Source organism: Mauremys reevesii, linkage group 21 (genome assembly GCF_016161935.1).
Source record: "Mauremys reevesii isolate NIE-2019 linkage group 21, ASM1616193v1, whole genome shotgun sequence".
NCBI classification, from domain to species: Eukaryota; Metazoa; Chordata; order Testudines; family Geoemydidae; genus Mauremys; species Mauremys reevesii.
The window spans coordinates 10,150,271-10,163,750 of NC_052643.1; the positions used below are offsets into that span (position 1 = coordinate 10,150,271).

At 50.3% G+C, this 13,480-nt stretch overlaps 1 protein-coding gene across 4 annotated transcripts in view; it reads right to left on the reverse strand.

Annotated features, from left to right (window-relative positions):
* PIK3CD (phosphatidylinositol-4,5-bisphosphate 3-kinase catalytic subunit delta) overlaps positions 1-13,480 on the reverse strand; it is a 53,647-nt gene that overhangs the window by 14,707 nt on the left and 25,460 nt on the right. For all 4 annotated transcript variants that reach the window (XR_005590419.1, XM_039509329.1, XM_039509330.1 and 1 more), the window contains exons 7-12: positions 9,452-9,541; positions 7,033-7,254; positions 2,877-2,973; positions 2,271-2,401; positions 760-819; positions 259-426 (exon numbers count right to left, since the gene is read on the reverse strand). Coding sequence is in view for 3 of the 4 variants with exons in the window: in XM_039509329.1 (XP_039365263.1) it covers positions 259-426; positions 760-819; positions 2,271-2,401; positions 2,877-2,973; positions 7,033-7,254; positions 9,452-9,541 (768 nt within the window). In the remaining variant the exon portion in view is untranslated. The remainder of the gene's footprint in view (positions 1-258; positions 427-759; positions 820-2,270; positions 2,402-2,876; positions 2,974-7,032; positions 7,255-9,451; positions 9,542-13,480) is intronic.

Below are 13,480 nucleotides of genomic sequence, written 5' to 3' on the forward strand. Positions count from 1 at the left end.
GGAGCCAGCTCCCCAAGTCCTAACCCAAAAGCCCTACAGCATATGCTGCCTGCACAGTAACAGAATCCACAAGCTCTGGGATCTCAGGACCTGAAGGGGCTGGGGACACCCCGATGCGCCTGTGCACAGAGCAAAGGCCGATGGAAAAGGGAGGACAAAAGCAGCCACGCACTGTCCCCTGCTTTCCAACGGGGGTCCCCAGAGTCTGTAATCTGGGCTGGCTGCTTGACCCATGGTCCTCACCCGCCCCAGCCTCACCTGGGCAACATCCTCATGTTTGTTCCACTTGGTGATGATGAGGAGCTTTGCCAAGGCCTCTGGGTACTGGTCCCGGATCTCGTACCTCATCTTCCACACCAGGTCCTTCTCATGCTCATAGAGTTCGGTGTGGCTCCTCCGCTCCAGGATCTCCCTCAGCTGCTGCTTCTGCTCAGAGGAACGTAGGGGGTTCAGTCTGAATCTGAAATGGCCTGGCAGTTCTCTCCGTTCCCTGGGAGATGCTGCAAGGCTGGGCCCCAGGGGGAGCTATTAGGGTGCACAACCCAAGTGGGGAAAGGAGCCAGGATGGACATTGGACACAGCTTGAGGGGCCCCTCTCCCAGGAAAGCCAGGCCCATGCAGAGCTGAGGGCAGCTGGGTGAGGATGGGGTAGGGGGCGGGTCTCCCAGAAAAAGCACCCAAGGAGACCCATGTGTGCAGTTCCCTAGGGAGCACCTGTCAGACCTGACAGAAGTTGGCTGGATGATGCCAGACACTTACCTCCTCTGGATCCTCTGGTGCGGCGCGGGTGTACTCTCCGTTCCTCCCCAACTCCAACAGCTGCAATACGAGTACAGGCTAAGTGAAGCGTCTGCCTTCATCTTCTCCACAGCCCACCTCCCCTTTATGCCCACCAGAAAGCCCGCTCTTCAGCTACTCTTCATGAGAGCCCAGCGAGTTCCCAAGCCCTCCAGAGCAGAATCATGCCCTGCTGACAGTTCAGCAGCAGGAGAGTCGGTAGTGATCAGCCATGCAGTTCTGCTCTCACCACCAGGGGTCACTGCACCCAGCAGGAATAAGAAGGTAGAGAAATGGGAAGAGGGCAGCAATCATGCAAGCCAAGAGTTCGAGTCCCTCTGGGAGAATGGCGCGCCTGTCAACGATCGCAGAGAGGTGAGGCACAGCCGCGCTCAGTGACGTCCAAGATAACGCAAACCATTCCCTCCAGAGCAATAACAGAATGGTGGATTCTTGGAAGTGCTCCGGCCAAGCGGATAGTTTTGTACAAGCTGCCACGGGTGGTGACACACTCGGTTATGGACGTGTCTGCAGAGAATTATCCACCTCTTCCAGCAAGAGCAGTATTCCCGCTTCCTTTTCTGGAACGGATACAGCCTCTCCTGGAGCTGTTTCCATTCCAGATGTCTGGTCAGTGGAAATGAGCAATAGATGTAGCTTTCTCATACCACATTTTCAGTTATCAGTGAGTGCTGGCCAGCTGGGAGCTCTCTTACAGCACTCATTTTCCCTTATGTCTCTCTTCCCTCCTTTCCACAAACCTCACGCCAAGACACAGGCTTTTTCAGAAACCTGCCCTTCTGTAAACACTGCAGAATTCTGGGCCCTTCACTCCTGACCTGCAACTGCACATCTGCAATTTTACTCTCATTTGGAATCAGGCAGTTTTGCATTAACAAGCTTCCACTAGTGATCGGGAAACTCTTCCTTTTTTAACAAAGCCACTTCAGATAATCTGAGGTTGTCAACAGAGGAAGCCCAAAATTCTGACCCAGTTGAAACACAGGCAGAGCTCCCTTTCCACCACAGCTTGCCAAGTTCGTAAATCTGTCTGCAGACAAATGCTCATAGAATAGAATCATAGAAGATTATGGTTGGAAGAGACCTCAGGAGGTCATCTAGTCCAACCCCCTGCTCAAAGCAGGACCAACACCAACTAAATCATCCCAGCCAGGGCTTTGTCAAGCCGGGCCTTAAAAACACCTCTAAGGATGGAGATTCCATCACCTCCCTAGGTAACCCATTCCAGTGCTTCACCACCTCTCTACGGAGAGATTTTCTGGGCCTTACATGGGACTGACTGACTGCCAGGCTGGACCCACCCCAGTGTGTGTTGCGATAAGAACAAAGCTTTCAATTAGTCCTTGGCAGCCTTTATTAACCAGCTACCTGCACCCAGCCCTTCTATGCTGCTCTATGGGACACGTTAGAACGTCGTGTTCGGTAGGCCAGGAAGCAAGGTGACCCATCCGGAGAGATGCCCTGCCCTTTACCTGTTCAAAGGATGGGTAATACACAGGATGGGGTGTGACGCTGGGGAAGCAGATGACCAGGGCTGCTGCGCTCTCCGTGTTGGGGTTGCTCTGGACTGTGCCCATGGGGTTCAGCAGCTCCCCTTTCTCATCTGAAAGAGTAAAAAGATCCTCAGGCTGGATTCCCAAAGCTCGGTGAAGGGAGGTGGGAGGGCAACGTGAGACTTGGCAGCATGGCCCAGCAGACAGAGCACTGGACTGGGACTCAGGAGACCCGAGTTCTAGTCTCATCTCTGACACTGATCTGCTGTCTAGCATAGGGCATGTCTCCTCAGTTCCCTGTGCCCTGTTTCCCCTCCCAGCCTGCTGTGTCCTGTCTCTCTAGCTTGTGAGCTCCTCTGGGTAGAGTCTGTCTCTCATGACATGTGCACCCAGTGCGCAGCACAATGGGCCCTAATCAGGGTGGGGCTTCTAGGTGCTACTGTAACTCGGTCATACCAGCTGGCAGAAAGTGTGTCAGTAAAATACAAGAACTCTTGCTCCGTCTGTGCTGCTAAAAGGAGATGCAGCTCTTGCCCCTCCTGTGCTCGCTCCCCACCCCGATGGAGGAGACCACAGCTGTGGTACCTGGAAATGATGACCACATGGGCAGGCAGCACTCTCCTGTTTTCAGCTGGTCCTTGTAGTCAAAGAGCATGACATTCACCCAGGCTATTGGACAGTCCTGCAAGGGGAACAGGGAGATTGAACCGCGTGTGGTGCCAGGAGCTGGCTGATGGGAAGAGGAGGGTTAGCAAGGGAGTATGAGCAAAACAGGCCCCCCAAAATGTCAAGGAATAACCCCTCCCCACAACAGCCCTCAGAATCTCCACATCCAGCCCCTGGAGCAGGTAAACATACACCCAACAATATATAGTACCCAGTGCACCCAGCCCTGGGGTGGAACCAGCAGCTTTTCAACTGCACGTAGAACATTACGCTTCAGTTTAGAGCGAGAAGAGCACTTGAAACTGCAGGGGGGATTTAAGAAGGCAGCACATAGTTACTGGAGTTGGAATTTGGCTACACTGAAATGCCTACACTTGTGGGAAGTCCCATGAAATCTTGATCACACGTGGCAAGGACTTCTGAGTAGGGGTTATCTCACAGCACAGCTCCTCCTAGCACTACCCTGAAGCACTGGTTCAGTGTAGACTTAGAAGGGAGATCACCACCACCACCACCTCTTTCTGTGGGTTTTCTCTGGAGGTCTCCCATCCAAACACTGACCATGTCCAACCCTGCATGGCTTGAGAGCTCTGCCAGGATCACAGCACAAGATGGCATTAATAGACTTGCTAACAGCTTTAGAGAGACAAGGTGGGGGAGGTAATATCTTGTACCGGACCAACTTCTGTTGGTGAGAGACACCAGCTTTTGATCCTGCACAGAGCTCAGGTCTGAAGAAGAGCTCTGTGTAAGCTCGGAAGTTTGTCTCTCTCAACAGTAGAAGTTGGTCCAGTACAAGGTACGACCTCACCCTTCTTGTCTCTCTAATATCCTGGGACCGACACAACTACAACAACACTGCATTGTTAATGGCTTTGTCTTTTTCATGGTGTAGCGTAGCACAGCACTTGGGCGACAATACTTGGTTACCTACACACCTGGAGAACCCCTGGGTTTCCAACAAGGCCTTCCAACCCTAACTCTGTAGTGTTCTCTTACCATTACACTTGGCTACTTTGAGTATTTTTACAGCTCCCTCTAAGCCACTTTAATACAGGGACCAGTTCAGTAAATATGGATTCAGAAACCAGGATGGGCAGATAAAGCCAGGTATATCTGAACAAGAGCAAGAGGGGGGTGGTTGTTGTTGTTTAATAAAGGGGAAGAGACGGATTGCTGATCTTTTAGTACAACAATTAGCACTTTCCACCCATAGATCTCAAAGCACTTTACAAAAGGCGGCAAAGTATAAATAACCTCATTTTACCAATGGGGAAATCGGCACAGAGATGGTGGCAGAACCAATAATAAAACCCATCTCTCCCAACTCGCAGTCTGGTGCTCTGCCCATTAGACTACGCTGCCTTCTTGAAATTCCACTGGTGAGCTGAGTTTGTTTGCACTCAATTCTTCAACAAAACAGTTTGTTCAATACGGCAGAACCAGCATTTAGCAAGACTTGTCAGAAGCCACCATGGTCTAAGAGCAAACACACACAGAAACTGATCTCCCAGAAGGGTGACTGGGCACAGATCTCAGATGAAATTATCAGCACAGCCAGAAAGGGAAATTTCAGTACAAATGTGTGCGTCCACCCAAAGGGGGCATCTATCAGATTTAAAAGGAGCCATGAAAAGCCCTTTACATCCTCCCACTGACACATTCTAAAGAAAACACTAAGGCTTCTCTAGCAGTCCTAGCAAAGGGATTTTTAATTCATGGGAAAGGCAGGGAAGTCAGCTATTTTCCCAGAATAATAAACATGAATCACTTCTGACTGACCTCTCACAATCTCCAAGCCCCATTGTTGATTTAGTCAGACTCTGGGTAGCTTCAGCATGATCACCTTTGCAACATTAGCTTCTAGTCCACAATGAGAAGCCAAACAACAACAAAAGTCCCTATCAAAACACATGGTGGAGGCGGCCAAGCCACAAAGCGAGATACTTAGTGGATAAGGTCCAGAAAACAATGACTCAGCATCGTCTGTGTAAGGGCAAAAATAGCTTTGGCATGACTCAAAGAGGAAAGAGAGCAAATCAGAAAAACACTAGTCATCCAACTCATTCCTGTAAGCATGCAGGTTCGCCTCTTTTCTTGGTAGTAAGTGGTTTAACCTCACCTTCTTGCTTCTGGACAGGCCAGAGACACCAACGGCGCTCTCCAGCTGGTTCATGCATTGCATCTCAGAACAGTTACAATGCTATTAGCAAGCAAGAGGCTGACCAGGGACCGTGCTAGACAATGGGAAAGGTCGTGGTACAAGGCTGGGAGTTTCAAAAGAATTTAAAGAAACTGGGCATACACTTCCCACTGAATTTCAGTGATGGTCTAGATCAGGGGTGTCCAAAGTTTTTTGGGGGAGGGCCAAATATAGAAAAATAAGGAAAGGCCCGGGCCACACACAAGAGGTGTACCGGAGCCCGGGGCGAGCGGACCTGCCGCAGGCATGACTGCGGCGGGTCCCGTCTTCCCGCGGCTCCGGTTGAGCTCCCGCCGGCATGCCTGCGGCAGGTTCGCTCGTCCCGGGCTCCGGTGGACCTGCCGCAGGCATGCCGGCGGGAGCTCAACCGGAGCCGCTGCGGGCCAATAAAAACTGACCCGCGGGCCGCAGTTGGCCCGCGGGCCGTAGTTTGGACACCCCTGGTCTAGATATTACTTAGTCCTGCCATGACTGCAGGGGACTGGACTAGATGACCTCTCAAGATCCCTTCCACTCCTACGATTCTATGAAATTTGGGCCCCTAATGGACTGCAGCATTTGAATGACTCGGGTTTTATTTGTACTGTGGTAGCACTCAGAGGCCTCAGTCAGGGATCAGGGAGGCACTTGCAGGACTGGGGCATCAGGAAGACTTTATAATCAAACAGTATCAACCCTCTGCTTTTCTGTCCTTTTGCGAAGGCGGCCTGGTGAACCCTGCATGCCTCTGGTTCTCAGCTTCGGGACTGTGCCTATGTTTTCATGGAGGTTGCAAACTTTTGTACAGAATCGAAGCATTTGCGTAGAAACAAAAGTGTTTCTTGCCCTTTGGGGGGTCGTTAAGAAAACTTTCCAAAGGGAAAGAGCTGGAGGGATTAAGTTTACTAACTAGATAGTACCAGGGAATGTGCAATTCCTGGGTGCAGAGAATATGCTTTTGGATATATAATAATATGAATTAAAATGATCACATTCCTTTGCACTGGCTGTAAATGCTGCATTTGGCCTCATGTGGGACAACAGACTTTACCCTGGGTCTTCTCACTTGGGGCTGAAATAGCATCATGCATCCTTGAATACAGGAGACAGGATTCTGAGAGATGGGGATCACAGGAGGCTCGTTTTGGGGTGCAGGAGACGAAGGTGAGAGAACACAAAGAGCTCGCAAAGTGAATTTGAGCACCGCGGGCCTTCCCTTCTGTTGCTTGCACCAAACAGCCTCCCTGAACCTGTCTGTGCTTCCCTGCTTGTCCAGCCCATTTCAACACATCTTTTCTGCTCCCTGCTTATGCCTCTTGTTCTCTCCTCCGCTTGGCAGTAAAGCAGCTCTGCACAGGGTTTGTTCTCACTCCCCTTGGGCTGTAAACTCGTTCCTTACAGAGTTTGTTCTCTTCCCCCACTCCCTTTGTGGTCAACTAGCTGTGCACAGGGTCTGCACGAAAGACCTTACTACAGAGAAGAGCCATCACAGAATGAGGTGTAACCTCAGCTACAAATGAGGAAGCCCTGGAATGCAGAGAAAGGGAAATGAACACAAATAATTCCCCTTTCTTTGCAGTTGAATATTAAATATGAATTTCCTCTTCCCTTCCTCCCCCGAGGGGTTACAATGGAACAGCTCCATAGTAATGGCAGCCATTCCTCAATTTCCTGCTCCCCTTGGAGCAGTTACAATGGGACAGCTCATCGAACCGGTAGCCATTCCTGACCTCCCCACCCTCCTTGGAGCAGTTGCAATGGGACAGCTCATCATGGCAGCAGCTTTTCTACTGGCTGAAGTTCCCTCTTTGAAATGCAAGAGTCCTACGGGTTTAGCTCAATGCTGCTTTCACTGCCACACACAGCTGGTAAGACTGGCCCAGCCTCACTTACAGCTTTCTTGGATTTTTTCTTGGTGGATCGCGCCTTCTTGGCCTTCTCGATGACAGCGTAGAGGGCGAAGCAGAGCCGCGCCATGCGGGGCAAGTCGCAGATGCTAATGTCAAAATCCAGCCTCTGTTTCCACACTGGCTCCGAACACACATTCACCTCGGCGCTCGACACCATCTTGCAGAGCATCTCGTTGCCATGGTAAAGACCTGCCTGCACCACCAACTGAGAAAGAAGAGTGCATTGGGATCACAATGGCCTGAGCTCTTTGCTTCGGGGGTGTGGTTAAAACAGGGCCAGGACTCCTGGGTGCTATTCCCATCTCTTGCCACGGTCTCTCTGCGAGCCCTTGGTCAAGTCCCTTAACTTCTCTGTGTGTCAGCGTACTGATCTATACAGTTAATATGATCTCTTCCTACCTCACATGTGGGTTGTCAGATTTAATTAATGACTGCAAAGTGCTCATTTAATCCACTAGTAAACTTGTACTACACATCCCTTTCTGTGCCCGATCAAGTCTGTTACAGGCTTGGCTACTGACCCTCACTATTTAGCTCAAGCTGTAGGCACTCATGTCTCTCTCTCTGGAGGTCACCAGATCAATTCCCAGTGTGTTGGATAAGATGGCTGCTATCACCCTTCCTAGAAAGCACATTCTGCCCACATATATGTAATGTTTGGAAACCCTGGGGGTGTAAATTCAGTGCTATCAGAACAGCAGCCCTGGAGAATTAAAACCTGCTAATCCCAGGACAGGTACCACATGAGCAACAGTGGTTCAAGCTGTCCTTTGCCAGCATGCCGTACCCAGGAACCAGAGAGACTCTCCTCTATAGAGAAATTTAGGCTGATATTTTCTTAGGAGCACTGAAATTCAGTGGGAGTTGGGCGCTTAATTGCCTTAGGTTGGAATTTTCAGAAGCGCCTGGGTACTTTAGCGCAAGTCAACAGGGAATTGTGCTCCCAAATCACTTCGACACTTCTGACAAGCCCTCCCTTGAATCTCCACACTCCAGTGAGTCATTGGCCTTTCTGCTGAGCCTGCCAACATGGATGCCAATTGCTGCTATTGTTTTTTTTCTGGTGGGGACATGCTGGGTAAAGTTTTCAAAGGGGCCAAGTGACTTAGGAGCATACTTCCCATTTTCAAGTGACTTCAGCGTTTAACAGCCTGCTTCTGAAAATGAGATTTAGGCCCTTATGAAAAGTATACCCCTTGTCACAAGACATGACTGCCTTGAGTGAGACCCAGGCAAGTGAGGTACTCTCTCTTATTGGAGCAACTTCTGTTGGTGAGAGAGAGAGAGAGAGAGAGAGAGAAGCTTTTGAGCCACACAGGGCTTTCCTTCTGGGACGGACAAAGCTACAACTATACCACATACATGACTGAGACCAAGTCACCCATTTCACACCAGCCCCCAAAGAGCTGCCAGCTGGGAATGAAGTTGGAATTGTTTTTATACCAAAGATACAAAAATACTATAAATTAAAATCCAACTGCAGTACAACCAATTGGTGGGAACATTTAACGAACCTTAACTGCTGAAAGGCTAGACAGGCCCAGATGAGGAAACTGAACCATGCCCCGTAGGGGAAGCAACCAACAAGAAAGGGACATGGGCTTATGCCAAGGGAGAAGCAAGTTAATAGCACTGGGGAGGATGTGAAACTCTATTTCTGGCATTTGCAAGTCTCCATATGGCTAAATGCATCAGCCCTCACTTCTCCTCTCTCCTGCCTGGACCCTATCACAGAACAGGAAAGAGACCTCTTCCTAGCCTGTGCCATCCCTCCTGCTGCACGATCATCCAGGCACTAGAAATCACCTCTAGTCAGAATCCCCTGCACACTCTGGGAGACACTTTCAGTGAGGCAAGAGCCTTGTGAGAACCACAACATCTATATCTGACACATTCAGGCACCATTCTCTGCCTCCTTTATCATTTGCCAAATCTCAGAGGTCCCACTCCATTCTTGCCTGCCCCATTTTGTTAGCAAGTCCTCTGCTTCCCAGGGCCTACTCTCTCCATTCCCCTACTGCTCCCCTATGCTGGGGCCACCTCTCCGTTGCTCTGCCCTCACCCCCCTCACACAGACCCAGTTCTTCCTCCTTTGTTGGTCTCCAGCACTTCTGCATCTCCGTTGAGGTGAGGTCACCGCAGATGAGTAGCTGGGCTCAGTACTCAGAAACTCTTGCAGCTAAGGCTTCTAAGAATGTGCCGCTCGCTCAGCGAGCTGCTGGCTAACAAGTTCCCTTCTCCTTCCTGTTGTGAAGCTTTTTAGAGGTCGCCCTAAAGCTGAATGAAGGACGATGCAGCAAGGAGTCATGTGATCTCAGGCCTTTGATCCCTGCTGACTTTCACACAAGCGGTATGCAACCAGATGCAAAAAACCAAACAACCCACACCCAGCCCGCACCTACCTTCATCCTCTCATCTGCATTCACCTTACTGCCTTGCACCAGTTCAATGTAAAAAGGCTGATTAAGGGACCAGAGAGACTCGTGAGTTGGCTAGAAAGGGCAGAGAGAACAGAACTTAAGTTAGCACATGGATCAGAACGAAGACCAACCTGCAGCCTCTGGGGCAAGGAGACAGGCTGGTGCCCCTCAGCAGCAGAGCTCCCCATCGCCACTTGCTCCCCTGGGATGTATTGTACCCACTTTAGAGATGGGGAAACTGATCCAGGACCAAATTCAGCCAGAGTAAGTGGGTGGATCTCCCACTGTAACAGTAATACCTAGCACGTCTATAGAGCTCTTCAGCAAAGGTCTTTATGGAGATGTTCAGTATCATTTTCCCCATTGGGAGCTGGGGCACAAGAAGGTGAACTGAGTAACCTGGCTGGTTAGAGGCTGAGCCAGGAATAGAACTCAGTTCTCCTGCACCACAGTCCAGGGCAACGCAGCAGCCAGTGGACGCTGCTCATGCCAGGGCTGAATCTGGCTCAGAGAAATTAAGGAATTAATCCAAAGCCAGAGACAGTCAGGGTGAGAGCTGGGATCAGAATGCTGGAGTTCCTGGCTCCCTGACCTGTGCTCAGACTATTAACCCTGGAAATAGGGATGGAGAGGTGCCCCCGGGACTGGCATAGGGAGTCACTCCCATTTTGACCTCAGGATCTCCAATGGGAAAGAGGAGGTTACTTACCTGTAACTAGAGGTTCTTTGAGATGTGGTAGCCCTATTTGTATTCCAAATGTGGGCACACATGCATGCCATGTGCCTGAGTCCGCAAGGTTTTCCTAGCAATGTCCGTTAACCCGCACGTGCATCCTGCATCCCCTCATGCTCACAGCCAAGTGTATAATAGGTCGTATGGATCAACACCTCTCCCATATCCCTCTTAACACTGAGTAGTCCAGTCTGCATCGCAGCAGCTGGAGGGCGGGTATTGGAATACAGATAAGGGCCACACATCTCGAAGAACCTCCAGTTACAGGTAAGTAACCTCCTCTTCTTCTTCGAGTGATGGTCCCTATATGGATTCCAAACACAGGTGAGTAGTGAGCAACGATCCGCGTGGAGATGGGTGCAAGAATGTGAGAGGAAGTGCAGTCCCCAGTACGACATAGCTTACAACAGCATCTGCAGCCGCCACTTGGGCGACGGAGTCGTGGGACATGAACGTGTGGACAGAGCGCCAGGTTGCTGCACGACAGATGTCTTGCCAGGAGACGTCTGCTAAGCAGGCTTGTGTAGAGTGCGCTGTGACTCCATCTGTTGGATAGCGTTGTAGCATTCATGGATGCACCCAGAGACCCATTTGGAGTTTTGTGGGGAGAAGAGGGACTGGCCCTTAGATCAGTCAGCAATGGCTACAAACAGTTTTGGCGATGTGTGAGAGGCATTCGTCCTGTGGAGGTAGAATGCCAAGGCATGGCGGATGTGGAGGGAGTGCAGGACCCTGTCTGCGTGGGAGGCGTGTGGTTTGGGGCAGAACACAGAGGTGAATACACTGATCTAGGTGGAACTCCAACACTACCTTTGGGAGGAATTTAGAGTGTGGCCATAAGGAAAATATATCTGTGTGGAATACGGTGTAAGGGGGATGTGCCATCATGGCTGCCTGGTCACTGACCCATCTAGCTGAGGTGATGGTGACCAAGAAAATGACCTTCATGGAGAGGTGGGAGAGGGTGCATGTTGCCAGCGGCTTGAAGGGTGGGCTCATGAGGGCAGAGAGAACAAGATTAAGGTCCCAAGGGGTGGGGCTTGAGTACTGGCAGGAAGGCATTGAGTAAACCCTTCATGAAACCGACAGTGATAAGGCATATAAACACACAGCCGCTGTCCACCATTGTGGGGGAGGAGGCACTGAGCACTGTCAAGTGGACTTGTATAGAACTGAGGGAAAGGCCTGACATTTTGAGATCAAGCAGGTAGTCGAGGATGATAGGTATAGATATTGCATTCACTGGGTGGCGACAGCAGTGAGCCCCTGAGGTGAATCGTTGCCACTTAACTTAGTAGCAGGTCCTGGTGGATGCCCTCCTGCTTTGGTTAAGGATGTGTCACACCAGGGTGGAGCAAGCCCTAACTACCCTCAAGCTCCTAATACCAGGCCATGAGGTGAAGGGGGCCTGGGTTTGGATGCCGAACCCAGCCCCGATCCTGTGTGAAGAGATTGGGAGTGTTGGGAGGTGGAGGGGTGTGTGGGTCGAGAGTCTGAGGTCATCTGTGAATCAGAACTGGTGTGGCCAGAACAGGGCTACACGTATTACGGTAGCTCAGTCCTGTTGGATCTTGTGGAAGGAGGGGAATGAGAGGAAAGGTGTAGCAGAGGTCACCTATCCATGGGAGGAGAAGAGCATCACCCTGCAAATCCTCCCCTATGGCTCCCCTGGAACAATAAAGGGTTCATGAGTGGCAAAGAGGTCCCGCCTTGGGGTGCCCCATTGGTAGAAGAGGTATCGGAATGGGACGTCGTGTAACTCCCACTCGTGGGAGAGGTAGAGAGTCCTGCTGAGCGCATCTGCTAGGGTATTTTGGGTGCCCGGGAGGTATGTGGCTTGGAGCATCATGTGGTGTTTGATACACCAGTTCTGAAGGTGGATGGATGTGAAGCAGTGGGTGGGAGACCAGGCGCCATTCTGCTGGTTCATGTACACGACTGTGGAGATGATGCTGGAGAAAAATTGAACGTGGCAGGACCCAACAACAGGAAGAAATGCCTGGCATGCTGTAACGATGCTGGCTTTGGTGGGACACAACTGAGTGTGTCAATTCAGGACAAATCGCTTAAAGCAGGGCAGTTACGGCCCAAGGCTGGGGTTTTTCCCACCTCTAAGGCAAACCAAACCAGCCAGACAGAGAGGACTTTGCTTTTACCCCACTGGCTAACCATAGGTCATACAAGCAATTCCCTTAGACACTCCAGTTTCTCTGTATCACCACCAGTGCCACTTGTTATGGGGATGAATGGTTATGAAAACCAATACTCAGTCAAAGAAAAAAGCTTCTCCCGATCCCAAAGGACCATGCCCCAGACCCAGGTCAATATACAAATTGGATCTTACCTACAAATCACGTTGTTGGCAATCCTTTAGAATCTAAAATTTAAAGGTTTATTCATAAAAGGAAAAAGATATAGATGGGAGCTAGAACTGGTTAAATGGAATCAATTACATACAGTAATAGCAAAGTTCTTGGTTCAGCTTGTAGCAGTAACAGAATAAACTGCAGGTTCAAATCAAGTCTCTGGAGTACATCCATAGCTGGGATGGGTCATTCAGTCCTTTGTTCAAAGCTTCAGTTTGTAGCAAAGTTCCTCCAGAGGCAAGAAGCAGGACTGAAGACAAGATGGAGGACATGCAGCAGTCTTTTATAGTCTCTTGTCATGTGGCCTTTCTTTCTTTGTTCCAGAGACAAGCATTTGGGCACGTGTCAAGAAAAAACCTTAGAGTTCTGTCCATAAGCATGTCCCTGCATACCTTGCTGAGTCACAAGGTGTATCGGCCTTCTTTCGATGGGTCATTTGTATAGCTGATGGTCCTTAATGAGCCATCAAGCAGGCTAGGTGGTGCTGACACCAAATTGTCTGGGGTGTTACCCAGAAGCATAGCACAAGTTTGAAATACAGACAGTATAGAGCCAATACATATAACTTAAAATACAAAAGTGATACATGCATCCAGATGGCATAATTATAACCAGCACATCATAACCTTGTCTTCAATACCTTAGTTGACCTCCTTTATAAAAGATTTGGTGCCACTACAGGACCTTGGTTGCAACAATGATCTATATGGTCCCAGTTCATGTCAATGTCACACATGCAAAATAGACTGCCCTCAGTTCCAGCACGTTTATATGAATCCTGGCCTCTCGTGGCATCCAGATCCCCTGTGCAGTGTGATAGTCCAGATGGGCTCCCCAACCTGCAAGGGAGGCGTCTGGTGTGACGGTGGCCTGCAGGGTGGGAGGGATGAAGGGGGTCCCGACCATGACATT